This window comes from Solenopsis invicta, chromosome 6, assembly GCF_016802725.1.
Source record: "Solenopsis invicta isolate M01_SB chromosome 6, UNIL_Sinv_3.0, whole genome shotgun sequence".
Classification (NCBI taxonomy): Eukaryota; Metazoa; Arthropoda; class Insecta; order Hymenoptera; family Formicidae; genus Solenopsis; species Solenopsis invicta.
This window is the reverse complement of record NC_052669.1, coordinates 8,207,997-8,235,006: the sequence shown is the minus strand read 5'-3', so window position 1 is coordinate 8,235,006 and position 27,010 is coordinate 8,207,997. Positions and strand designations below refer to the sequence as shown.

Genomic DNA, 27,010 nt, shown 5'->3' with positions numbered 1-27,010 from the left:
TGTGGAAACAGTCTTTGCGGCTGGGGATAGGCGCAATGATCGAAACGCCGCGAGCCAACGCTAATCTGCGTTATTACGTAATATCACGACTGATTATTTATTAAAACTTGCGGAAGAGAAGTTTCCTGGGAACTTGCCGACCTTCCAGGCAAAATTAAAGCATCCTTGATCATGAATTTTAAATAAATTTAATTATTATCTGAACCTCTTACTCTACTTCTTGCTCGATTGCGGCAAAAGAATTATGTTGCCCATTAAAAAAAAAAATGTTGAATAGATTTTTATAAAAAATTATAGATGTGTGTAAAATTTTTACTTTCAATGTTCTCTCTCTCTCTCACGTTAAAAAGTTTTTATATAACAAGAAAGTGGAATATGTCGTATGCATAAAGGAAAATGAATTTACTGCAAAATTTAAATAACGAAGAGAAAATTTTAATAAATATTAAAACAAAAAAAATTATTCAAATATTAAAAATGTTTGAGCTCGTATAGCACTTTGGTAGTAAAAAATAACACTTTTGTACTTGACTTGAACAATAAGAACTACTACTTCGAGGAGAAATAATTTCAACAAAAATTTCTCGAGTCCCGATAAAATGTTCCCTGCTAATTATCCAAGTATGGAAAAACGCACATTCATTAAGAAAAGCAAGTTTTTCCTGTGTCGTGTGTCGGATTAATCGTGGAGAACCCCGGTGACCTCATCCGCAAGCAATAAGCACCTGATGAACGAGGTAACGACGCGGTAGGCACAGTTACTGCATAGCCGACTGACCTCCGTAATGATTCTCGCAATTTGACTTAATCGAAACGCGACGAGAGTTCGTCTAAAGGTCACTGGCCGAGTCGGTATTCCGCGATATCATGAGCGTCTCGCGACGATCGCTGAAAGCAGTTGGAAGCAATACCGCAGTTGAGAAAACAACTAATTTTCTGAGGATGGATGCGCCCGAGAATGTACGTTTGAGATGTGCTGGCTATCGAAGTGAACGATCTCGCAACGGGCGCCGTGTACCGCGCTAGGGAATGCAATTTATCGCGTCTCCGCTCCGCGGGAGGATGAGGTAGCCGGGAGGATGCGCCGCGCCGCGCTGGACGGGAATTCAATGTCAAAAATATCCTCAGCGTTTCTCCGCTCGGAAAGCCATCTCTCGAGATCTTATATATCTTTATACGCGAGCCAGGAAGAGTGCTCGGGAATGCAGAAATGTAAATGAAATGGAAATTCCTTCTGGCGTGCTGAAATACCTGCGGAAAATCATGATTTGTAGACAACGCGACGCGACGATCGCGAGGGAGTCCTTTCCGCAGCGAAGATAATCTCTCCAAGTTCCCATCTTGTTATTGAAATTATTATATAATCAGAGCCAAAACCGCGCGAATAAAATAAGCTTGTTAAATTACATGAAATCATCGCTTACAAGAAACGTGGTACTACAAATTACGAGAAGAATGAATTTTTAAAGAAATGCATAAATTCTCATTAATCTAAGAATATTTTATGCTTAGAATAGATAATCTTCAATCAAGAGTAAATTATTCTTAAAACAAAGCGAAGAGATATTCTTAATTGAAAATAAATTTTACTTTATTTAAACGATAGAATTGCGCCCGTTTAGCATTAAATATGCTTGTATTAGGATTATTTTTTCTTCAATGCGGGCGGGTTTGCTGCGGCGGACTCATTGCACATTTCACTCATGTTGTTCGTGGGTAGCAGATCAGCTGCGGCAGATCCATTTGTGTGTACAGGCAATCGGCGTTTCTCCACAGTTGTGACAAAGTCGGTCGTTTGTTAATTACAGACGTAGATTAGGTAGGACGAGCTGAACATCTTACTTATCTTTGAAAGTTTGAATCACACTTTGGAGGCATGCTCTGCGATTTGATACTAAATTATTTTCCTGTGTCTAGATTGTCATTTTTCGATGTTTAAAAAATGGATCGGAAAATGTGAACGATAAACAAAAGTTGAAGTGTTTTAATTAACTTGTCATCCTATTACTCTAGCGAAATAAAAAAAAATATTTTTACACGCGTACGACTCGAAGAAGATAGGCCAAAGGAACGAGGTTGTCTCTTTTACCTGCGTAAAAACATGGAAACGTAGTATACTCAGCTGGAATGACGGAGAGCACGGCAAGAGCGAAGTAGTTGGTTTTCCTTTTGCCAACCCGTATCGCGTGGCAGTGTCTCGCTATTGATGGTATGCGGCAGGAAAAAGGACCGGTCGCGGGATTGCGACCGGGGACACCGGGACCCGCCTCGCGCGATCCCCTCCCCCCCCCTTTTCATTCCCTCCTTCGTCTGATCGTAATAAAGCTGCTGGGATCTTTGCTCGCCCGTTGCTAGGTGGGTGTGCGAAACGTAAAGTCGGCGAATCCGACGTCTCCCCCGAGCTCTCTCGGGCCGATGCACCGCAGATTGCGAGTATCCTTGCTGAGGTCGAACGCTGCCAGGCGCTTCGCCGAAGGTCGTTGCCTGCTCGATATACCCGGTGCTCGTCTAGGAATCCGCGGCGTCAATTCGCTCGCTCGGTTACCGAAAGACTATTAAACTCCGCTTCATTAGTTACTCCGACCTTTTCAAACTGCATTCCATATTTCACTGAAATAGTCCACTGACTCTTGCCAAGAAAGTGGCGAAAGTTGATAAAAAAGAGGTGACTATTGCTTGAAAAGCAGAATTATAAAAAAAATGTTATTTTATTGACGACGAAACAAAAAGTTTACATGTTTCACCTTGCTCTGATTTTTTTCCATCGCTTTAGTAAACTTTATTAATTTGATGCATCATGATGCAAATACATCATGTAATATTAGCAGCTGTGACAACCGTGGCATTTTTGATTCCATTTAGCGCTACCTTAACTATACATTAATTCTATTTAATAATATTTTCTCGGTTGCATCTCTATATTTAATAATATTCTGTCAGATTGCATCAAATTATATTAATAAGTTAAATATACAACAGGTATCTATTTTTTTTTTTTTGTTGCAAAAATGTAGCAATTTCCATATTTTACATTACGTATTATATAAGCACACGATGGTACAGATTGCATAGTAATATCAAGCAGAAAATTAACATTATCGTATCCATCATATTTTTATCGAAAAATCGCCATGCCCACATCCAAGACCAACCAAGTCCGAGACCTTCTTTCGACCCTCGTCGAGGACGATCAGCTTCTAAGGACGATGATTACCCGTTGGATTACATTCATTGTTCGCGGAAATGGCAGGAAACTCTTCGATTATAGATTACTACCCTTATTAATGTCTATCGCCGGCCATTAATGACAGTTGTCAGACGACTACTGAAATCTGATCGGTGATCAGATCGGTATATCAGAAGGACTTATTTACGAAGAATCTCGGCTACCTCGGGATACAGAAAGGTACCTTGGATCAGCTGAAAAGCATGTTAAAGTGAGATGCCTAAGAATCGTTTGATAACGGAAATCAAAGTGGAAATGAAATTTATTTGTCGAAAGAGATATTGTGAGATAAGATGTTATAATAAATAATAATGAGAAAGCAATTATAATCAATTGAACAAAAAAAAAAAGAATTTTTAGTCTACGCGAAAGACGGATACTACAATTCCTACTTTTCGTGAAGGACAGGCAGCATATGCGCATTTTTCAATGCTATAATAGAGAGATGTATACAAGATGGAATAAAGAGATCGAAAAGAGGGATCTTCTCGTCCGGAAGATCTGGAAAGAAGAAACTTTTACAATAGCGACATACGAATGTAATCCACGAGAGAGGAAACGGCGAGAGAGGGAATGTAAATTACATGTAAATATTCCTTTTCTCGGGCATCTCGGACCAGGTGAGACGGAATCGACGAGAGGCGAAGCGGAGCGGCAGCGCTCCGAAGCGGCGGTCCGGTTTTTGCTCGCGGGGTGCAAGGACAGACGACGACGGCTGCTGCTGCTGCTGCTGCAACAGCACTGAAAGTGGTCAGAGAAACGTGGCCGCGTGCACTCGCGATTACTATATACTCCTTGAAACGATAGTAAAACGTGGGTCCGCGCGGATTGCGACACTCGTGGCACGGATACGCAGCGGTCGAACAATGGTCGGTGGGTTCTCTCACCTCAATTTGCCGTTGTTTTTTCAGCGCTCACCGTGACTCTGCGAGTTTGCTTGTTCTTAGATAGAGATAAATTGATCGGTCTATAATAATGTACTTATTACGCGCAACACTAAATAATAAGGAGGCCTTTATTAGATCTCACGTCTCTTTACAAACTGTCGAACGGGGACGTCGCAGGGCCCTGAAATTTCAGGGTATTCGATTTCATGTTTCGGCGAGGATCTTTCTTCAAAATGAACCTGTGTTCTGCTTTTTGTGAAAATTTAAATTAGTAATAATGATACGCATTAACAAACCAGTACTTTTATTTAAGGATATAGACCATATGGATACATCATCCATATGGTCCTTGCAAGAAGATACGAAATTAGGAATGTGTTAATTATATCATATTTTTCATGAATACTAGAGAAATTAGTTTCGTAAATAAATAATAATAAATTTGCATATGAAAAAAAAGTGTAAAAAGTATAAGGATAATGTAGAACTGTTTCTCTGGATATTTATTTTGGATTTTTCGAGTTATGGCGATCGTAACAGAGAATTTAGAACCGACGCTCCGTCGCCTTTGTTTCAGGATGACGGTGGTATCGAGTACTTCAACACCATCGTGGTGCAGCCACACCTGAAGCTGGTCACGAATCAGGGCAGGGGTTTTCACGTGAGATGCAGATACCAAACGCGCGACAAAGTCATAACGAACGACCAGACTCACGTGTCCATGATGCAGTCTCTACCGTTGCAGGTAATAAAGTCTTCGGCAGTATGAAATATCTTTCTGGAAAATCATCAGATTTTATCGACTGATTAGAATGTTAATATGCCTCATCTTAAATTATATCGATTGTCTTCGCAGTTTATTTGCGAAGGTATGGAGGTATATCTATCACGTCTTATTCTCAGCTATATACAGTAAAAAAAATATTTTGTATTTGCGTTAAAATTGGTCCTTGTTAAAAATTTTAAGCTACCCGAATGTTAATTTAATATATTATAAATGTTAATTTTACTCCAGAAATACGTTTCCATAATCCGCTTTGAAATTGTACAAAAATGCTATTTGTATTATTTTTTAATCTTATGTTAAATTAATACGAAGATTTGAGGAAACCGTTTGAGATATGTCAAATGTATTAAGTTTGACATATATTAGAATTTTTATTGCGTACATACATATGTATTATTCGTACATTAGTTTTCGGATAAGCAAGTGTTGAATATGTTTGAAGTAAAAAAATGAATGATTCATGAGATGTTAAAATTGCGAATTGTCCGCAGGCAACCGCACCAATGCCGGGATGCACGATGAAGATCTTCAGCGGTGATCCAACCCAGCATCACGTGGCGGAGAATGTGAAGATCGGCGATCCCTTGACCCTGGTCATTAGCATCGACAAACAAGAGTTGTTTGGTTTGAAGATCTCCGATTGCCTGGTACGCGACGGCCTTGGGTGGGGCGAGCAGCGGCTCATAAATGACGAAGGGTAAGTCATCTTGTGATATTGAAGGGACCTTAGATAATATTTTAGTAACAAAGACAGAAATAGTGACGCTGAACGAAGTAAGTCGTCATTCCGATTTTTTCCTTTCACAATGCGAACGTTCGGCTTGTCTGTTCGCAGTTGTCCGGTCGACGGCGAGATAATGGGACAGTTCACCTATAACGAGGACAAAACGGAGGCCAGGGTAAACTTCCAGGCGCACAAGTTCCCGTATACGGCGAGCGTGTATTATCAGTGCAACGTTAGGCTGTGCGTCAAGCATGGCGGAGGATGCAGTAATACGGTACCGTCATCATTATGATATATAAGCGCTAGCTAGCTTGAATAATGACTTCGCGAGGAGACTGCTAAGTACTACGTTTATAATAATCCTTTAACGATTTTATAATGGCTATCTATCGTTCGAAAATATCGGGGCATTTACCTCACGGTTATCTGATTCAACTTGCTCACATAGTACGTTATACAAACGTACTCGAGGTATTACGTAATATCTGACCCTGAAAAGGAATACTCGAGCTCCATACAGTATCTCGAAGACTCGCCGCGAATAGTCATTGCTTATTTTCCACTTGCAGCCGCCGTTGTGCAACTCGATAGCCAGACGACGCAGGGATACCGCGAACGATGTCGAAGTGAAGGGTGTCGAAGGCCTGGACGGCGGTACCCCGGCCACGATCGAAGTTTACAGCGGTCTTTACGTCAACGAGGCCTCGGACATTGGATCCAAATCGGACTTCTCCGATGACGTCTTCCGAGAAAGGGTAATTCGAGTTTAATCCATTTCCGCTGCGGAGGCAACATTAATCCGGAAATAATTATTTTTGTTTTGTTTTGCGTGAACGATTACCTGGGAAATTTTTTATCCCAACTAAAAGTCACCGTTATTAATTATATATTATTGATTGTTTTACAATTTATTAGTAGATTGCGATCATGTATATAAATTTACTTATTATTTTTAACAAATATTAAGAAATTTAAAAAATGGGTAATAGATTTTTGTTTAGTAAGAAAAATTATCTGTTTTATTTTTTTTTTTGCTGCTGAGGTATAAAATTCACTCCATATCATTAATAATTTCAAGCTTTTTACTTTGGAAAAAAAAAAGATATATTTTCAAATATTCATTCAGTAAGTAAAATCTTAGTGATATGCTAGCAATTTGCCAACAGATTTGAATAGAATATTGCACTGATCGTGTTCGCATCTCAGTTCGTTACCAGCCAAAAGGCTGTCATAATAATTTGATAGCAGAATATGCAATTAATTTGTCATCATTGTCTGTTTTTCTATACTCGTATTTTTGCTGGCATTCTATCGACAAAATTTATCGCAAACACTTCACAAAATATATATATTAATTAATAATATATCGCAAGATCAGATTTGGCTATTCAAGGATTAAGAGAATTTCTAAATAAAATATGGAAACAAATTCGCTTCGAGTCATAATTTTCTGGGGTTTTATTTTTAAGGCTATCGACGACCCGAACACCATTTGTATATCGCAGAGGAGTTTTGCTATTGGGATTGCCATTGCCGGTCTCATACTCATGCTGGCGGTGGTAGCCGCCATCTTGGTACTGCTCGCCAAGAGACGGCACAAGAGCGTATCCACGACAGGATCGTCCATCTACAGTGGACCATACACGAATACCGCTTACAGCCACAGTAGCTAAGTCCGCCTCGTTCGGCGCGGGATTGAGATACCCGAGATACCCCGGCCCGAAGATATCCGCGTTCCACGCGACATCTTCCTCGCGGAATCCCGTAGCGACGCGAGATTTCGCGGTGGGTCTTCCCGGGCAGGCTCGATCGACGAAGATTTTTTAATTAGATTTTTAGTTACTCTCGACGCGAGATCGATTCAGAAACGACGATCGCAGCCCTGTGCGCGGTTGAGGATCGACAAAGCGAAACGAACGAAACGTGGATCTCTTGCTCAACTGTTGACGTACTACTGTACTTCTTCTTACGTTTCGCACGACGACCTCGGTCATTAACGGCGACGTTTCAGGATATTTAAACAACTGATGATAGAGTTCGCCCTGTCTATTAATATGTCCCATCTCTTCCCTCTCACACCGTCCTCACCTCTACACTTATTAAAAAAAAAAAAAAAATAAAAGTATAAAATTTTCCTGGTGTAATAAAAATTATAGCACATTTTCAAACAATATTATAGAAAAAAATTATACAATTATGTTTTCGTAAGGAAAAAAAAGGTATATTGTATTAAGTCAGTGCTTTTTACACGCGAATTTTACGTAATGAAACCTGTCTGGAAAAGAATCGCAACTCTTTTCAATTTGCCACTAAAATTATTGTGCTTGAGGTAGTAATTATTCCGTCCAAATAGTATGTATATATTTTAGTGATGAAACCCTTACTATTTGCTGCGATATATATAAGATTACACGAACATCTAATGAATCGACATGGCTCATTCCCCGTCGAGAGTTGCATCATTCTAATATATATATTATATATATATACATACATCTAATATACTATGCTGTACACTAGTCCGGTATACGCTGTCCTACCTAACACATATCTATTGCACTAAACACACAAGCGCGCACGGGAAAACACCAACTCAATGATACCCCTGTAAAAAAATTTTCTCAGTTTCTTTAAAAATTTTTTTTATATTAATTTATAAAAATTTTTGAAAAAAATGTCTTTCAGAGATTTTAAGTTTTCTTTAAAAATGAGAAATCTTAGAATGTTTCACTATTAAATTTACATATATACAGAATTTTAAGAAGATATATACTTTCTCAGCATTTTTTAAAAATATTTCCACTTGTATACAAAATCTTGATAAATTATTTGAAAAGTTAGTTTTAAGATTGCATAAAAATTTCAGAAGAATTCTAAAACAAAAAACTACACTCGGGTTTAACACGTGCGCACACTCACTCTAGCTAGATTTAAGTTCAAGTCAACGCTACGCGTGAACTTCTCAAATAACTCAATCAAATACTCCGGTGATCCCCGCGTGCGATCGTTGACGTTTTCGACGCCGATACTTTCGCGCTTTGCTCCGATGCGATTTCTAATTTGAAATGTATTCTCGAATGAAAAGCATATCTACGTGTGTACGTGCGAATACTTAAATCATTCATACATGACGTAATATGCATAGAAAATCAATACCGACATTTCCGATTATGTATATTAATCGTGTATTAATCCAAAACATCGAAGAAGGTAATAATCAAATATGAAATTGTATTATTTTTAAAAATCCTTTTTAAATGGACAATATCAAAAATAGCCCCCTAATTGATTACATTTTGTACAACGTAATGATATAATTTCTAATGTATCAGTAGCAACGATTCAACTTTAAAAACGTAATCGGAAATGCATCTTCGGCGAAGCTTTTTAACAAAATCTAATTATAAAAGGACGCAACCAAGATTCAATATAATGTATGCATGTGTTTATTAAGCCTTCGATAAAGCTGCGTGTGAATGGACCGTCGCCATCGTAAAGATGCAAGATAATCCGTAGCTGTCATAGAAACAAGTCAAAATCCAAGCTTGCACCTATCCCATAAATTATTTCTATGTCTACGATGATGCGATATTGGAATGAATGCAACGTATGCGAGCGCTCAGTATAATCAGATTGTGTAATTCAGTTATAACGCTTAAATGTTACTGTTAATTAGTCTAATTGAAATGCGGCGCTGCTTCAACGTCGGTATGTCCCGGATCGTTTAAAAGCAATTACGAATATTACTGAAGATTACTCAACCGAATGTTTTTTAACAACAGATACGCGCTTTGGGACGGTTTCAATCCGATTAAAACAAAAATGCGCGTAGAAATGCCGAAAATACCGATGTCGTAGCAGTTTGAGGCGTTTAGATATTAATTGACGATGACAAGGAAGCTCTACTGCCAACGCAGTCGCGTAACTGGGTCCAACGTGGTGGTGGGTACATGACATGTAAAATTTTACATTTAAAGAGAAACCGACACCCGTAACGTAACTCGTTAACTCTTCGTCAAGCGCTAATACGCTGCCGTGCGGGAACGGAGTGTTGTGGTATAGTAGTTTTCTGAAAACAATAATGTGTTGCGACAGCTGTTCCGGATGGACCCTGACGTGTCGAATGAAACGTAATGCCGATGCTTATATGCCTTACCGAACAAGGCCTTTGCCGATCTAAAGACTATCCTTAGTGATGGATGTTCAAATCCTTCTCTTGAAAGTTCTGTTTTCAATTGTATGATTTGAATTGCTTTGTGAATATCGTTCGAAATTGAAATTTCTTGAGTCTTGAATGTAAAATACATCTTTCAAAAACATTTAAACTTCTAAAATATTTGACAAAATAAGATTGTTATCTATCTACAAATGAAAGTGGATTGAATTAATGTGTTGTAAAAAATAAATAATTTTTGTAGCATTTGAGACTTTTCAGGATCTTTTGGTTTTGAATAATGTTCAAAACAATTTGGGCTTTTCGTCATGTATTTGAAATAATGAGCCCATCATCTTTTGTTTTGTGTACACATGGACTAAACAACCATGTGCAAAACGTCATTAAATAAGGCGTCTTAAAAGTCGATACAGAATAAAGTATCGGTCTATCGTAGATTTTAACGAATGATACGTGGTAGATGCGTTTCTCAAATTATCTCAGTGAGTCTCTCGAGAATATTTCGCATACGTGGATTCGAGCCTTGATGCGCACGAATTTACGCAACTCAGGGGCGAGATACCGTTATTTCTTCTTGTACTCCAAGGTATGATAACACGGCAAATGGCTTCCAATCCTCCTTAGTATTACTCTCTCGAAAAGTGCAATAACTTCGAAGCGTCCCGTGGGTCCCGCGGAATTTCTGTCGAGGGTTGGAGTCGCTCGGCGAGCGGATCTCGCGCGATTCCTCGCTGCGCCATGGCATTGGTTCATAGCGATCATTGGGGATGAAAATGCCTGTATAGAATTTTTTCTCGCGTTACAAGGTAACGCGGCTTCCGATGCTCCCGCAATGTTCCTCTGGACCCTTGTCAAAAGAATCTACAACGAATCTGTGTAAATAACGAAAAATCTAATAAAACTGGTAATTGTAAGACGATGTTTTCACATTGTCCCTTCACCTCATGCGGTTTTTTTAACTAAGTTTTCCTATCACTTAGATTACAAGTAGGTAAGTAGGTAAAATCAGGAGCGGAAGTGGTTTCGAACGTCACAAAATAATCGACTCAAGCTGACAAATTATCAAACGAGAGTGTCTTCTTTTTTTATTGAATTATATGTATAATTCGTTTTTGGAAAATATGATATAATATATATATATAATATATATATATATGTATATAATATAACAAGAAATATAATTAGACTGACATGACTTCTATATCAAATTTCTTTCCGGCTCTCTATGATGTTGTGCATTTCGGATGAGTATAATATAGCTCTTTATTAACGCCACAGAATTGTCAATTGCTTCTCCTTTCCCTTTCTCGTTGCCCTCTCGTTATTCTAGATTACATTTATACACAGATAATTCAGGTCGATTTTCCTTCTCTTCGTCACTCATTCTTCTTTTCATCCTTTCTCTTAATTAAGATTATACATATGTAGCTCGTAAAGCGGTGTAGCTCTCCCTGGGCAACCGAAAAAAAATCGGTAGACATGTTCGAAATATATTCATTCGTTTTCACAGGAAACCCTACTTCGTGTAATAAATATAAATTATATATTTATATCTCTTCCTGAATACTTGTACGCATGTGTTGTATGCATGTCCGATGACCGACATCCAGAGAAGTGGCGAGTGGCGCAAGTCATCGCTCTTTGTCGCAGTAAGATCAGCAAAACGAGTGAGAACGGGTGAGGTGGTACACTGACTTTTAGCGCGGAGGCACAGCCACTGTGATTTATCCTTACGGTACCGATATGCCACGTCGAGATGCGCAAAAAATATATGTATGTATATCGGTACACACTCGCAACTTGTCCGCGTCATTCGAGTATCTTTCAGGACCGGTCTGGTCAACGTCTCGATTAGGGTCAAGCGCGGTTGAATTTTCCTGTACCTCAAATGCGATACCGGATGGACAACCGATTAAATCATGTTATTCACGTGTAAAATACATCCGGGTTTTAGAAATCCACTAAATTTGCAGAGTAAAACTTTTTAACCGATCGATTGTGAATACAGCACAAATTGTTTCACAAAGAATTAACTTTTATCTAAAAGATACATGGAATATTATCTTCAATTACAAATCATTGAAGAAAACAATTAAAAATAATTAAGATATACTGTTGGGTTGTAAAATACATCTTACGCAAACAATTACATTTAAAAAAAGCTATGCGAGTAATGAATGGTCAACACTTGCACTTTTGTAACTGCAAAAATCCTCTCCATTAACGTCCTGCTACTTCTTAATCTCAACAGTAAAACCATTTGAATAAATGAGAATAATATAGAAACATTTTGGACTCGAAATTCGAAATGTTAATTTTTTCGCCATTGCACTAAGAAAAACCAATAGTCGAGTTAACAATTTTTTTCTCAGTGTGGTTAGTTTGATCTGCGATCCCGTTTATAATTGCGAAACAGGAAATTTATTTGCGAGGACGCTAATCGACTCGACGACGCAACCGATCTTGTCAAGTATCAGGTGTCACGTTCACCATGGTTCTCGCTCGTTCTGCGGTCGAAACATAAGCAACCGTGATAAAAAGATACGCTTAACGGCAAGATACGTCGCTTCCTGTAACGCTAAGATAATTCCTCACATTGTTCTGACACACGCGTTTCGCGTTCTTATCGGGAAGTAGCGAAGACGCAGGATCACCTACGATTTCACCACCTTCGCTATTTTTCGTAAGCCACACGCTTCGTCGCGTTTCTTTACTGAAGAAAAAAAAGTTGTTAACTATCGATTAAAATTTTCAAATATTTAAGATAAATGTATAAATACTTGAATTGAAAAAATTTAATCAAGTTGAAAAATTTAGTTTACAACTTTTTTCTCAATGTACTGTATTATACAGCGAATAAAGAAATAAACAATTTTCTTTGCCGCGTTGTACAGAACAATGATTCGGTTATCATTAAAGGGACGTTCAAATCAACGGAAGGACTCCACCGAATGATCGGAAGAGAGAAAGAGAGAGACACACAGATGATATTCTTTTGTGCAAAAGTGTCAATGTCACAACTCGCGTGTAAATCTTTTTCGATTGTACTTCAGATTGAGATGTTCCTTCCACTCTCTTTCCTTCCTGTCCTCCATCGAGTTATTACTCGCCGTTATCAATCATCTTACGTCGCATTACAAAAATAGTAGGAAACGAATGTGTGAGGTTTCGCAAGCTTATATTACCCGTTCTCTTTAAGAATTGTTCGTAATCGGTGCGATTGGGAGGTGATTGACTATCCTGGGGTGTCTGCGCTTTTCCATCCCTTCGTTGAATCTTCAGAATGCACGAAGGCAAAATTACAAAGTCACTCCGACAATAATGAAAAATTCGATACACCTGCTGTACATGTGATAACTCGATTTCTCTTTTTTTTTTTAGCAGGTAAGAATTCGAGATAGACGTCGTTAAGAATAACGCACGTCACCAATACGATCGAATCGAAGTAATAAACTTAAAAATAATCGCGAGAATCTCGCTACATTCAACACGCGTATAATAAATTTCTATGTAAAATACAACAATATATAACAAGCACATAAATATTCTCTAACTTCCATGGGAATTGAAGGTAATAAATTTATTTTTTAAGGTAAATTTCATGATTCTTTAAAAAGAAAGCTACAGAAAGAAATATAGAAATGTAAGATTTGGATACACATTTATTCATGTTTAATATATGAATTCTTAAAAGCTCCCAAGCTTAATTATTCTTGAAGATATAAACCACATATCCTGTATTAAAAATTTCTTAATGGTGTACATAATTATTGCAGAAATAAATAATAATAAATATCTCTGGCAAATCTTAGTAGTTTCAACATGAATAAATATACATTCAAAACATTACATTTCTACATTCAATAGCTATCGTTAAAAAAAAAATCGTGAAGTTTAACTTTAAAAATCGTAACTTTTCTCTAAAAAAATTTCAAATGGAAAATCCTGGCCGAACAGGTGTATCGAATGTAAATTAAATGACCGAAACGAGAAGATAAATATGCACGATCGTTCGCTCAATTTTTATGTGACTTTTGGTTTGCCGAACTTTGTTAGAAAAGGAGATAAGCGGCAACCCTAACAAACATAGTAACGTCCACGCGACATTGTACACGCACTATTACGCCCGATTACACCTCTTGGTTTCTCTTCTCTCCTCAAATACTCCCCCCGGTCTCTCGCGCGTCGAGATACGTAGTAAATCACATGAATTAAATGTCTACGAAATATATGATGCCGCGAAATGTCGGACGATACTTGATGGCGATCCCGCGTTCGACGGCCGGTGAATTCCTTCACCGTTGCGTCTTTTCCCCTCCTCGCCTTCCATTGTTATCTTAAAGAGATGCGTGAACTGCTTTTCTGCTTAATAGGTACAATTATGCTTCTTTTTCTTTAACTCACTACGACGACATTAGGTACAGTTAAATACTATAGTTGTGCGCCCATCTCTTTATAATCGAAGTGCGTTTTGGTACCTACATCTTTTTCACTCTGTATACATTCGCTCTGGTTTTTTGTCTTGTTTTTCTCTTCTTAGCCTGTAACGAGATTAAAACGCTTGTCACACTTTCTCACGAAGAAAAAATAGTGTTACATTCGCGTTAGCGGCTAAACATGTCACATGCTCTTTCTCGATTATTTGAACTCTCATAAAAAGATAGGCACACCTTCACCTACGTTTCTGAAGTACAATCACCGTAAGCGAAGCTTCTGGATGGATTCCACTTGGTTTTTGTGTTTTTGCAGAGCAACGCGGGCATTCCTCGCGATCTACGCTACGAGGTAACGATTAACGAGATCGATTGCTACTCTTTTTTTTTTTGGCGAAACTACTCTAATTATTTTGCGAAAATGTGGGTTAATTCGCATTTTCTTAAAGTAAAAGTAACGATGTACCGCGCATGTAATAATCTAGTCGCGCGAGATCTGCCCGCGCCGGTCCACCTAGTTTTCACAGACGGAGACGTTATTAATTACCGTGACCGCGTGTCACCATCACCCCTATCGGTGAGCATATGTATCGCATATACATATATGTCGCATATGTCTCTATTTCGTTGAAACGAGTGTACGAGAAAAATACATCTGTCGTGTGATATATATCTACATACATGTGTATGTACGTATGTATGTACACACAAATATGTCTGTAGTGTGTGATTATATATAAAAAGTATACATATATATACATATAAGTAAATAGTATTAAAACTGAAGTTTGAATTTTTAGAGAATATCGAATAGAAGCAAGCTTCCTAGAAATTTATAAACATATCATTGATCTTGATTTTCAATCAAAAACACACGAAATACGATTGATTAATAGTAAAAAGATTTATACATTAGCAATTCTCAGATAAAAGAAATACAGATTCAAGAGAAAAGTGCATGAATGTCTTCAAATCACACAACGCAATCAGGCTGTTCATTTCACATTATATCTAGTTTATAATTGTACACACACACACGCGCGCGCATGTATGTGTGTGTGTGTGTGTGTGTGTGTGTGTGTGTGTGTGAATGTGTGCGTGTGTGTATATAATTACAGAATTAGGAAGTAGCGCGTTACTTATAAGACCATTACGTCACCGTTACTTTTTTGATAATAATGATTACTTTTTTGTGTGTAAAAGTAGTAGTAACAAATTTTATCGTTACCTTTATCATTATCTCATAAACGTCTGATATATACATATGTTGTAATTAACTAAAACCACTGTAGATTTCGTATTGAATTTGTCAAACAGCGGCATAGACAAGTGAATGCCACTCTAAATAAAGTTATCGAGATTTCGTAAAAAAGTAATGAATTATTACTTTCTAAGTAATGGTAACGGTAACGCGTTACTTTTATAAAAATAACGATTTCAACCCTGATATTTTATTAATATGTAATAATTGTTATGTATATATTATATATATTAAATTTATATATATATATATATATATACTTTATATTATATAAAATATCACACACATACGCAACGGATATACTCTATGTATATCCAGCATACACATGTGCACACATATACACACACATATAACACACACACACACACACACACACATATAACACACACACACACACACACACACACACACACCACACACACACACACGTACATATAAATAATAGAGAGATGATTCCGTCAAATTCATGAAGCGTGCTAGCATATACTGGAAGACGAATCAAAGTGGTAAAAAAAACTTAACATATTCTAAATTTTCGAGACTGAAGAATGATTAAGTATGAACAAACAAAATCGCTGACGGTGATTCATGATCGCAGTATCAAACACAGGAATTTATCTGTTGTTGCAAGCGAGAGCACGATAATTTCAATCTTTCTTTTTTCTTACAAAGCATGGGTCATAAATTCTTAGGCTGTGATGGCTTCACGCTACTTAACTACTGCTTGAAACTAGACATAAAGATTATGTACTGAATACGTTTACATATTTACTCATAGTCAATGACACTTACCGGTATAATCGTGAATTGTGAGCGATTAGATACATTTAATTGATAATTTAACATTACAGAATGTCGCGAAACTGTAAAATGTTAGATTTTATTTTTCAGGTGATTATTATTTTGTTTTTCCTTGCAAAGTCGATATACAGCGTTTCATAGAACACAATAGAAACTTCCGAGATGAAAATGAGTAAGAGAGAGAGAGAGAGAGAGAGAGAGAGAGAGAGAGAGAGAGAGAATGTGTGTATACGTTTGTACAAATTATATGTAATTTTTGCAAAGAGTGTAAGAAGTCATTATTCACGTACAATAAATACGTGTTAGAGAAAAGCGTAAGGGCTGGCATCGTCAACGCACGGTCAACTTTTAGAATTTTTTATAGACATTACGCTGAGGTAGCAAACTCGTTCAAAAAATGGACTCGGAATGGGCAGCGACGTTAACGCAACATTCGTTGACCGATGCGATGGCAGCGAGTGTATCAAAATTAGCGGGTAAGATAGATTTTCGTTTTGGATCGCCATTAACACTAAGCCGAAAGACCTGCGCGTTTTGTAAACGTACTCAGTAAGATGTACTCTTTTCTTTTCGTCTTTCCCGTACATTAGTTTAATCGTCATACATATTCTCCCGACAGTCGGAAATCACTGTGACGACTACCTCGGGAGATTCGTATTTGATCTTAACGATAATGCTCCTTAAAAGTAAATCTCACATTCATATATAGTATCTGTAAAATCGCAGTTAAAATATCTTCAAGTATTTCATATATATATATATATATATATATATATATATATATATATATGTATATATGTATATCTACATATACATATGTACATACATACATATGTATTTATGTATGTATGTATGTATGTGTGTGTGTGTGTGTGTATACATATATACACATATGATAATATTGCACGTACAATAATATTATAATAGTAATTAAAATTTTGTCCAGTAACTCTATTCGGTGCACCACTTTGTTATCGTTTCTTACATCTGGGCATGTAATCACGTTTTGTCCTTCTTCGTTTTGTATCGTACCTTAGCATCGTCATAGTAATTCAGTTTTACTGTAAATTCAGTGTGACTCAAAGTCTTTCCAGTAAGGATTAAATTTCATGTTTTTGTATTATTAAAAAAAAATTCGCGTAACCGGATGCTATTCTTCTTTTCACTTGGGATGTACGTGCACGCGCGTGTGTTCCTCCAATAACATCTCTCTTGCTTCTTTTTAAATAATTCAGAGTAATAATTAACATGGCATGTTAGGAATACATCGTGTCTCTCTGAACAGAAAGTTGCCAATCTCACAATTGTTGTTCGTTATCAAAGATTGTGACATTATTAGCAATGTTATCAGCTGATCCATTTGCTCAGAATTGTACTTGATTTCGTCGATGGTTGATAGTCACCTTCACCGTTCCTGGAAAGAAATGTCATTTCTGAGAAATGGAATGGAAGTCATCTTTCCCCTCGACATGTAATGCGAGTGAGTTAGTCTGATGCAAATAAATGGATGTCATTAAAGCAAAGAATATATAGATATGTCAAACTGTAACACATTAAAAGATCTTATACATGAAAGCAAAATGTTTCCTAAGAAAGAATAATTCATACAATGAATTGCGAGAGCAGCCATACTAGGTCACAGTCGACGTGAGAAAGAGTGAGAACAACAATATGTTCTCCAGCGTCAACTTGATGAAGTTGGTTAAACGATACTATCTGTATCTTGTCGATCCGAGTGCGATAATAAGCATGAAAAATGTACGGTAAGTGGTCGTGTAAAAAAAGTTCGAAAAAAGTGTGCAGAGAACACATTCAGTGTCGCCATGACGAAATATCTACAAGGAAACATTCTAGAACCGTTCTTCTTCAATTTTCAAGCTGATAACATCAAGAAAAATGCACTTAAAAAAAAGAGAGAATTAATATTGTTATACATGAAAATTGAATAATTCTGAAGGTTTCCTTATCAATTAAAAATATTACCCCGTGAGCGTTGCTGTTTAAGCGTACGGTGCAGCAATAAAATACGTGTGCAATGAAAAGATATCTTCCCTACTTTCTTCCGTAAGAAAGCTTTTAGCTTTTCATATACAACTTTTAAACTTTGTACTTTTTACCAGAACGCTAATCGTAACAAGCTCGAGAAGATTCGTAATTGGCTCGAGAGATATAGTCATTTACAAATTTTGATGGAAGTAGGAATCACTTTCCAGCACGTTATCGTAAAAAACCGAAAAAACGACAAATATCAATAAAGATGAATTAACGCACGTGAAGAAGCCCCTATTGTACAAAGAAGACACTGTGTTCTGTGTAGTATTTTATACTTAAGTTCTGTACCTTATATCATACTGTCTTCCACAGGTTTCGCTTTTAAGGGGAGACAAGAATGTGTCAAAATCGTGTTACATTTTATCCTTCATAAGCAAAATGAAAGCAGAAAATAACTAAATCTTAAGCGACATACTGAGCGCGAACATCGAATTTTTCTTTTTCTTTCTCTCTCTTTCTCTTTATGCTTTTTTGCTAATTTTTCATACCTTCTCCGATGTCTTTGGGTACGTTGGATGAGAGCGATGACATGGGAGATGTCTGATAAAAATTGGGTCGTGCGCCGCTCGGTGGTAAAGATGTTACTTTGGACCTGAGTGAATTACACAAATGTATAAATTTACAGAGAACAGAAAATAATAACAAGAGAAATAACGAAAGCAAGAGTTTATACCTCTGTTTGCGAATTTTCTGATTTCTGCCATCAAAAGAAGTCGGCGTACCGGCTCCCGAGGTGTTAGACGAAGGCGGCCTGTACGGCCGCGGGCAACCTTGAACAACAGGCGGTGATGATACTGGTGCGTACTGCAACCGGGGGTTAGATGGTACGCCTGGATGCATCAATCTCATGTCCCCTGCAGCATTTAAAGATATTTTAACGATCGTACATAGAGAACAATTTAACGATTTGTACGCTCCATTTAAAAATATACCTTGCACGATATGGACACCCTGATACATTGGCAGTGGATAACGTGGTTGAGGTTGTGCGCTTCGGTCCCCGCTTCCACCTCCAAAGAGCTCATGCGCCGGAGTTGGAGACCGACTAGCTCTTTGAGAGTTACCTGGTGTTGTCGCCCGTATATTGGAAACGACCTATTTCACGAAAATACCTTTTGTTATTAAGAATTCTATATCAAGTAATAGTAGATGATAATTGTTATTAGCGCATTCTCACAGGAACGTTTTGTCTGAAGACGAGATTGGGAACCAGGGTGGGTGCCATGTATGCGCTAGGTGGGGCCGGGGAGGTGCCGTTATGGGTGACTTGGTGTCCGAACGTTCCACCTGTCACCATCGTTGGGGCTGCATAGTTGCTCGAGTTGACATACATCAACGGCATACCAGGTATCTATTAATTATATCAAATACGATACATTAACTTTTCATGTTAATATTATATCATTTTATGCACTAGCGTGATCTTTTAGTATTTGAGCCAATTTTAGCTGCAAGCAAAATTAATATTGGCAATTAATTTTCAGTAATAATAGTTTGTTAATAAATTACTTGACTAGACGTCGGTGTGTTTGGTGGCGTAGGTACTCTGTACATCACAGGCGGTGGTTGCATCGCCGGTTGTCCCGACGGATAGTATGTAGGAACCATTTGGACCGGAGGTGGGTACGTATAGTCGCCAGGTGATGGAGTTACTGCCGGCACTGAATTGTAAGGTACCGGGTAACTACCGACATAATTAGCTGAAATGTACAAAGTTAATTGTTACAAATATTGCAGAAAAAGAGAAAGAGATGGAAATGCGGCGTGCAATGTAACGTACAACTCGCTTGGCTCGGAGGCGTCATCGTTTGCGCATTGAAGGAGTAATTTGTTGGGAACCTCTGTTGCTGATGCAATTGCTGCCTGTCCCCCGGATTCTGACTGACAGAGATCGCCGTCCCAGGTGGAGGTACAAAGTACATGGTCTGTTGGGGCTAAAAAGATTTAGCTTTCGTTAAACAGAAACGTACGTACGAGCGACAATCGAGGAGTAAACTGCGTGCTATTTTCTTCTTCCATACCGGTATTTGATTTGGTGGTGATTGCCAATAATTCGGTTGTATCGACTGCACAGTCTGCATGGTCTGGTTCGCGGAGGGCGGCGGTGGCGGATACGTGGAGTGCGGAGGCGTAGAGTGACTGTCCCCGCTGCCACGCTGATCGTAAATATTCATTCCTAAGAAATATCCAGACAACTCGGCCATATCCTGAACATCGGTTACAATATTAGTTGATTTTTATGAGAAGCGATTATACATACACAAGAAATTTTTTACGAGTTTATTCATATGATCACAATGAGTTATTATACAGATTTGTCAAGTACTTGTCACTCAGAGGCAGATACGTGCTTAAATGATAATGAAACTTAATCTGAGATTAGATAAGATTGAGCTATGATAATTAGATGAAATGTGGATAGCTTAGACTAATCAAAGTAAAATAAGGTAAAGTAGAATACTTAAAAAACGCAATATTTATTTATAAAGAAATTCTCATTTTCCCGATGCACATACCCCTGATTGTGGTATTGGTCCTTGATGCACAGGTACCGCGTAATTGGTGTAGACCTGATTTTGGTTGAAGACAACGTCCCCTTGACCGCCATTTTGCATGCTCGCTTGACCCTGAGTCGGATGAGACGCCATCATCACAGTCGGTTGCCCCATAGGGGGCGGATAGACACCCTGATTATACGGTTCTGAGGTAGGTACGTAGGTCGCGTACGGTTGTTGAGCTGTTTGGTTAGTATGACTAAACATCGGTAGCGTCGTTGACGATTTGACTAGACTTTGCTGGTGCGGTTGCGTTTGTGGCGGCTGCGATTGCGGCTGCTGTTGCTGCGCTTGTTGCTGCTGTTGTTGCGGAATGGGTAGGGGTAGATTCTGCGGGGCAGAAGTAGGAGGAGGTGGAGGTGGCGGCGGTGGCGGCGGAGTGAACGGCAAACTCGGCGACGTCGCTGTGTTTGTAACTTGAGCCCCTTGAGAAGTCGCTGTGACGTTAATCCTTGATTGCGGTGACCTCTGCTTTCTACCGTCATTCTTAAAGTTGCCATTCGTCGTTCTGGACGGCTCAGAGGGTAATTCCGTATGCTGCTGCTGTTGCTGCTGCTGTTGCTGCTGCTGCTGCTCCTGCTGCTTGTTAGCAGAAAGTGCTGCGCCAGTCTCGTTCTCCATGGCAAAGAACTTTGGCGGATTGTCCGGATCATAATGGTAGATTGAACCGTCCGGGTTCGTATACGGTTGATTGGTTTGTGGGTTTATTATTATGCTGCCGGGTGGCACGCTGGACAAATTGGTGACTGCCCATATAACTGTCTGACTGTCACCCGACTCTGGTGAGACTAAATCCTGACTAGATACTTGAGTGTGACTACATGTCATGCCGGCCGGCACAGGAGAGGGTGATGGAGACGGCGATATCGTTGCATCACTGCGCTGGCTCTGCGATTTGTAGCCGCTGCTCGAGCGACTTGGACTCAAGCGTGAACACATACTCGCCCCTGAATCTATAATAAATTCACCACAAACTAATAGAATGAGAAAAGACGCGAAAGTGACAATAATAAAACAAAATGTAGCATTGTTACATTAAAATTTTTGTCAGTATTTTTAACGCAAACTCGTATGAGGACAATTACCTTGCTTCATGAGACGAGCTCCAGCGCTATGTGTGGACGTGACACTGTCCCCCCTCGACAGCATGCCTTTGGTGTATCCACCGAAACTGAATGACTTAGAAACGGATGGGCGTAATTCCGTGCGACGGAACGAATCTCTTCCATCAAAGGACTCGCCTTTCAGAAATCGATTTTGCCTAGATACGTAAATATAAACTGTATTCTAAGACAATAATCGTATCGAGAGAAATATATTTGGTGAATGTTATGTAACTATTGTCACGTGTAAAAATGGTTAAAAACTTAGATTTACCTGACTAGGTGATCTGGATGTAGCAAGCGAAATCTCGCCGAAGCGTCCGAACTCTCCGTCGAGGACCACGGCCAGGACGTAACTTCGCTACTTTCGCCGCTGCTGTCCTTGAATATCCTCCGTCTGGCGCGTTCGTATTCCTCTTCCCGCTCCTCGAAGCTTTTGCTGCGCCGGCAGTAATCGTTCGACATTCTATCAGGCGACTTGAAGTTGAAGCTATCCTCGAACGAACTCGAGTCTCGCTTCAAAATGCTTCTTCGCGGCTCCTCCGACAGGATCAGATCATCTCTGATGTGTTCCTTGAAACGAATATCTGGTATTCGCATGTTTTTCGTCCGCGTAACGATGACGCTCAGACCCGACTGATCCACGTTGTGCTCCATCCCAAAGTAAGCTGCTACTCGATGCACCAACATCCTGTTGTACGATGACATGTTGGGGAACTTGTGAGAGACTTTTTGTCGGTCCTTTGCAAACTCGATCAAATCTTTTTCGATCCTCAGCAATACTGTACGATCCTTCTGATTACGGTTAATAGTCTCCGCAATGAAATGCTCGAGATCTATTCCGCTGCTGTCTGTGTACAACTCCGTGCTACTATCTGTAAATAAATATAAAACTCGATATAACAATAACAAAAATCGCTCATATTTAAAAAATAATAAAATAAACAAACAAAACCCAAATTAAAATTAATGCAGATATATAATAAATTGTCACTTGAAAGTCAAAAACAAAATTTCATACGTAATCGTTTGAGAACATTGAATCTCATAAAGGAAACCCTTGAAATGTATAGCAATTATATTTATAAATTGTTATATAAAATTTTTAAACCATTTTTAATTATTTGATATAAAATATTATTTTAAAAAAAATCAAAGAATTTAAAAATGCTCTTCTATTATTAAATAAATTAAAATTTCTCACAAATACACAAAATATAATTGCAATAAAAATTTAGAACGACTATTTTAAGAATGTCAAAATAAATGTTTCTATGTATTGTAATACCTACAACCTACAATAAACCATTCAGTTTTAATTGCCTTTACGATACATGTCACTCAAAAACTGTAAACTTATTGTAAAACAGTCATAAATTTTAATTGCAAATATATTTTTTGTTTTTATTTTTTAGATATTCTATTCTTGTATTTTATATTTTTTGTATTTATGAGAAATTTTAATTTAATTAATAATGAAAGATTATTTTTAAGTTCCTTGATTTTTTTAAAAACTAATATACTTTATATTAAATAATTAAAAACAATTTAAAAATTATATATAAAGATTTAAAAATATAAGATTTAAATTTAAAAAGTCTCATCCGCGGGAATACATCCTGAGACTCCTAAGCATGCGAGTCGACGTCTTAACGCTCCACACTACGTCGCTAACTCGACAATCGTTTTTCTGTAACGATACTATAGATGCTGGAAATATTTAATCGTCATTTTCTCGAGAATACCTAAGTTATGCAACAAACGGTTTTACTACAGTAAAGGTGTGAGTGAATACTACACACTCATAAAATTTTATTAAAATCGGTGATATACATGTTAAGAGTTTCCGTTGTCAGTAATAAGACAATTGCCTGTCAAATAAAAGATTCTGTTTCGATTCGCTTTATTTAATAATTCGCATTATTAAATAAAATTATTCCATTGTTATTATTCCAGATAGTAGATTACAAGTTTCAAAATGTAAACAAGATTATTTTATATAAAAAGAGAAAAAAAGAGATAAGAGTATGTTCATTTGTAATCATTAGAAAAATATCATCATGAAATAAAAAAAAAATATTTAACATAAAGAACTATGAAAATTGTTATCAGTGATAACTTATCACATGTATTGAAATACGTTGAATCCTTGATAGATTCTAATCAAATTCCAATGTGAGTTTTGTCGATCGAAAATAAATTAAAAAAAAAGATAAAGAGAGTATATCGTTGAAGCAACATACCACGCGAGAGGCATGGCGACGCGCTGTCATAACTGCCCTGGGACGAATTCTGGTGTCTCAGCTTGTGCCTAGAACCGGGCCTGCTCACCGAGAGCGTATTACCGCATTGTGCCGAGCATTGATTGTTACAGATGTTCAACGTGTTCGGTCTTCGTTGTTCGGATTTGTGCTGATTATTCTGGCCACATGGAGCGAGATTAGTGCTCTTCGGCGAATGCTGTAACGGTTGACCGGATCTAGTGGGTGATATCGGAGTCTGCAGTAGACCCGGTCGTTCGTTCTGATTGTTCTTCACACAGTTATTGCACTTCTGAACAATATTCGCGCTAGCGAATTTGGAGCGATGGCTCTCCAATTTATTGCCATTGGTCGGAGAAGTGATGTTCTTTGGTGAATGTACCTGAGAGGGACTAGATTGACCTGCGTGGCAAAGGCTCAGCATTAAAACTTTTTGAAGCTTTTAAAGAGCAATGAGAAAGGAATAGGATTGCGCTTACCATTTCGCGACGGTGTCCGACAGGTCGGCGAGGTCGCCGTGTTGCGCATTTGTTTAGGGGATTGAGCGGAGCAAAGATTGCTGTTGAACATGGACTCGTTGTTGTTGAGCTTGGCACCGGTGGAGTTGGGTGAGAGGCTACACACGATCTTCTTCTCGCCGTCCGCCGACTGCGGACTATGCGGCGACGATGGACCGTTGCCGTGCGGTTCCCGCGGCGGGGACGTCGATTCTCTCATGGCATGGCTTCTAACTAACAGCTTCAGTTTCGTGTTTGTCTGCAACGTCAAGAGCCCTTTACCTACGTTCGGTGCATCCATCGCGATATTGATTCGTCCACAGAACATTCATGTTTTCAACATTCAACATTTATTTTCAAAATTTTTAAATATTAAAATTATATATGTATAGCGTTAAACAGACATAACTAAAAATATATTTTCTCATCCATATATGAAACAACAATTGTTAAATAGAATTTATTTTATTTGATTAGTTTTAATTTAATATTAAATTTTTTTCTGCGTAGATATAACTTTAATTTACCGTTTGACACTCACGTCACATATTTGAAAGACGCAAATAAAAAAAAAGGAATAAATGTTTCATTACTTTCAGTTTCTCCAAAATTGATTTGTCTTCTAAATCTATCGTTAACTTGACAACTTCTTCCAAATGTGCCTCGAAGCGTCTAACGAAAAAGAGACGGCAAGCGAAATAGAGGGAACAATAATTTAGCAGTGATTAATGAAGCACATACCCGATTGCGAAAGTTTTTGCTTTCAGTGTCCGATTTGTCGGGCGGCTGGCAGGAGGACGTGGGACGGTGGAGCGAGTTCGGTACGGGGGAGGTGCCGACGTTGGGGTTGGCATTCCCGTCTATCATATCCGACTCCGAGGCGTCCTGGAAAGATGCACCACCACCGGAGCCACTTACGGCGAGGCCTTGCCTGGAGGACGGCAGTGAGGGCATTCCTCCTCGCACCACCACCGTGGGACTCTCAGGTCGATCCTGCGACCTGCTTCCTTTATACACTACTATGCTCGGTACTAGAATCATCAAAGGCGCGTAAACCGTGATTACAACACTCTTCCGACAGAGATTTGCGCAGGATGTCTCAGTTCCCTTAGATTCCTCTATTTAGGAACGACTTTTTTCGAACAAAAGTGACAAGTCATTGGCAAATTTGCGACTATTCTCTTTTTTTTTTTTCATTCTAGAACAATACACTAGGTATAATCAAACATATGAAACATGGACTATGTCCATTTATAAAATTAGTCAACAAAAATAAAAAAAGATAAGACAGCCAATTTCTATCTTTTTCTATTTAACGGTATAATATTTTCAGGCCTTAAAAAAAAGGTTGTATAATGACAATTTTGTAAAAAAATAAAAATAAATTATATCCGTCTTTTTTTGTAATAAATTGTAGTAAATTTTTTTTATTTGAATCAATTATAAAATAGCTTCTTTTCTCTCATTTCTGTTGACATTTGATATACGATTTAGATACGGATGGCACAAACCCATGCTCAATGTGTCTTTGGGTATAACAAATATTTTTTCAAAGATTGGCATTTCTAGATTTTTCAAAGTCAATTAATCCATCCGAAGATTTAAATATGTTAGATCCTTTTTTTAGACAGAGTTAATCAATAAATAATATCCAGTGTAACAAAATAGAGCATCGTTCTACGATTAAGATAATAATATCTTAAATTCTTAAGAAATAATCGCATAAATTTGCGATTAAAATTTAAATTCAATTTTATTTTTTGCATTTTTTAAAATAATAAAATAATTAAAAAATATAATTATTATTAATTATATAATCTATCTTCTTTTTATAAACGTAATCGTTTAATACAAAAGTACAGATAATTATTTTTTGCCGAGAAAAAATCGATTTCAAATTGATTAAAGAATTTGCAATAAAAGAGGCATCCGATTATTTCGACTAATACAAATTATGACAGTTTTATTTATTACTTGTACATATTTTGCGATTCATTAATAATTTTTTAAATTAACAATAGTACATAAGTAAATCTAGACATGCGAATAACATAAATAGAAATGAGCATTTTTCGGTCTAATAATTTAAAAATGTAATTCACCATATTACTGTTCCAACTTCAGTTTAGAACTGCGTTTTAAGATAAATAAACAACGTGCAGTTTATAGAATTGGAAAAATGCAAATTCTCGCAGAAAATATTATCAGACCTAAAGATCTCTTCTGACCGGTAAATACTTATTTCTCTC

General features: G+C 37.8%; 2 protein-coding genes across 10 annotated transcripts in view; one reads left to right on the top strand and one right to left on the bottom strand.

The window, feature by feature from the left end:
• Positions 1-10,712, top strand: part of LOC105196627 — a 70,375-nt gene extending 59,663 nt beyond the window's left edge. For 2 of the 3 annotated variants that reach the window (XM_011162653.3, XM_039450581.1), the window contains 5 exons: positions 4,691-4,858; positions 5,392-5,597; positions 5,736-5,898; positions 6,194-6,379; positions 7,094-10,712. In XM_011162653.3, the coding sequence (XP_011160955.1) occupies positions 4,691-4,858; positions 5,392-5,597; positions 5,736-5,898; positions 6,194-6,379; positions 7,094-7,297 (927 nt within the window). In that variant the 3' untranslated portion in view covers positions 7,298-10,712. The remainder of the gene's footprint in view (positions 1-4,690; positions 4,859-5,391; positions 5,598-5,735; positions 5,899-6,193; positions 6,380-7,093) is intronic. The other variant, XM_011162654.3, reaches the window with a different exon arrangement.
• A 2,454-nt stretch (positions 10,713-13,166) lies between these two features.
• LOC105196625 (R3H domain-containing protein 1) overlaps positions 13,167-27,010 on the bottom strand; it is a 38,547-nt gene continuing 24,703 nt past the window's right edge. For 4 of the 7 annotated variants that reach the window (XM_026135025.2, XM_039450576.1, XM_011162642.3 and 1 more), the window contains 14 exons: positions 25,503-25,792; positions 24,744-25,020; positions 24,247-24,666; positions 22,278-22,878; positions 21,986-22,161; positions 20,862-21,853; positions 20,367-20,552; positions 20,126-20,279; positions 19,855-20,045; positions 19,523-19,696; positions 19,278-19,440; positions 19,019-19,199; positions 18,834-18,937; positions 13,167-17,707 (listed from right to left, as the gene is read on the bottom strand). In XM_026135025.2, coding sequence (XP_025990810.1) covers positions 17,658-17,707; positions 18,834-18,937; positions 19,019-19,199; positions 19,278-19,440; positions 19,523-19,696; positions 19,855-20,045; positions 20,126-20,279; positions 20,367-20,552; positions 20,862-21,853; positions 21,986-22,161; positions 22,278-22,878; positions 24,247-24,666; positions 24,744-25,020; positions 25,503-25,715 — 3,882 coding nt within the window. In that variant the 5' untranslated portion in view covers positions 25,716-25,792 and the 3' untranslated portion in view covers positions 13,167-17,657. Of the gene's footprint in view, positions 17,708-18,633; positions 18,664-18,833; positions 18,938-19,018; positions 19,441-19,522; positions 19,697-19,854; positions 20,046-20,125; positions 20,280-20,366; positions 20,553-20,861; positions 21,854-21,985; positions 22,162-22,277; positions 22,879-24,246; positions 24,667-24,743; positions 25,021-25,502; positions 25,793-27,010 lie in introns of all 7 variants that reach the window. The other 3 variants (XM_026135022.2, XM_026135021.2, XM_039450577.1) reach the window with 2 other exon arrangements.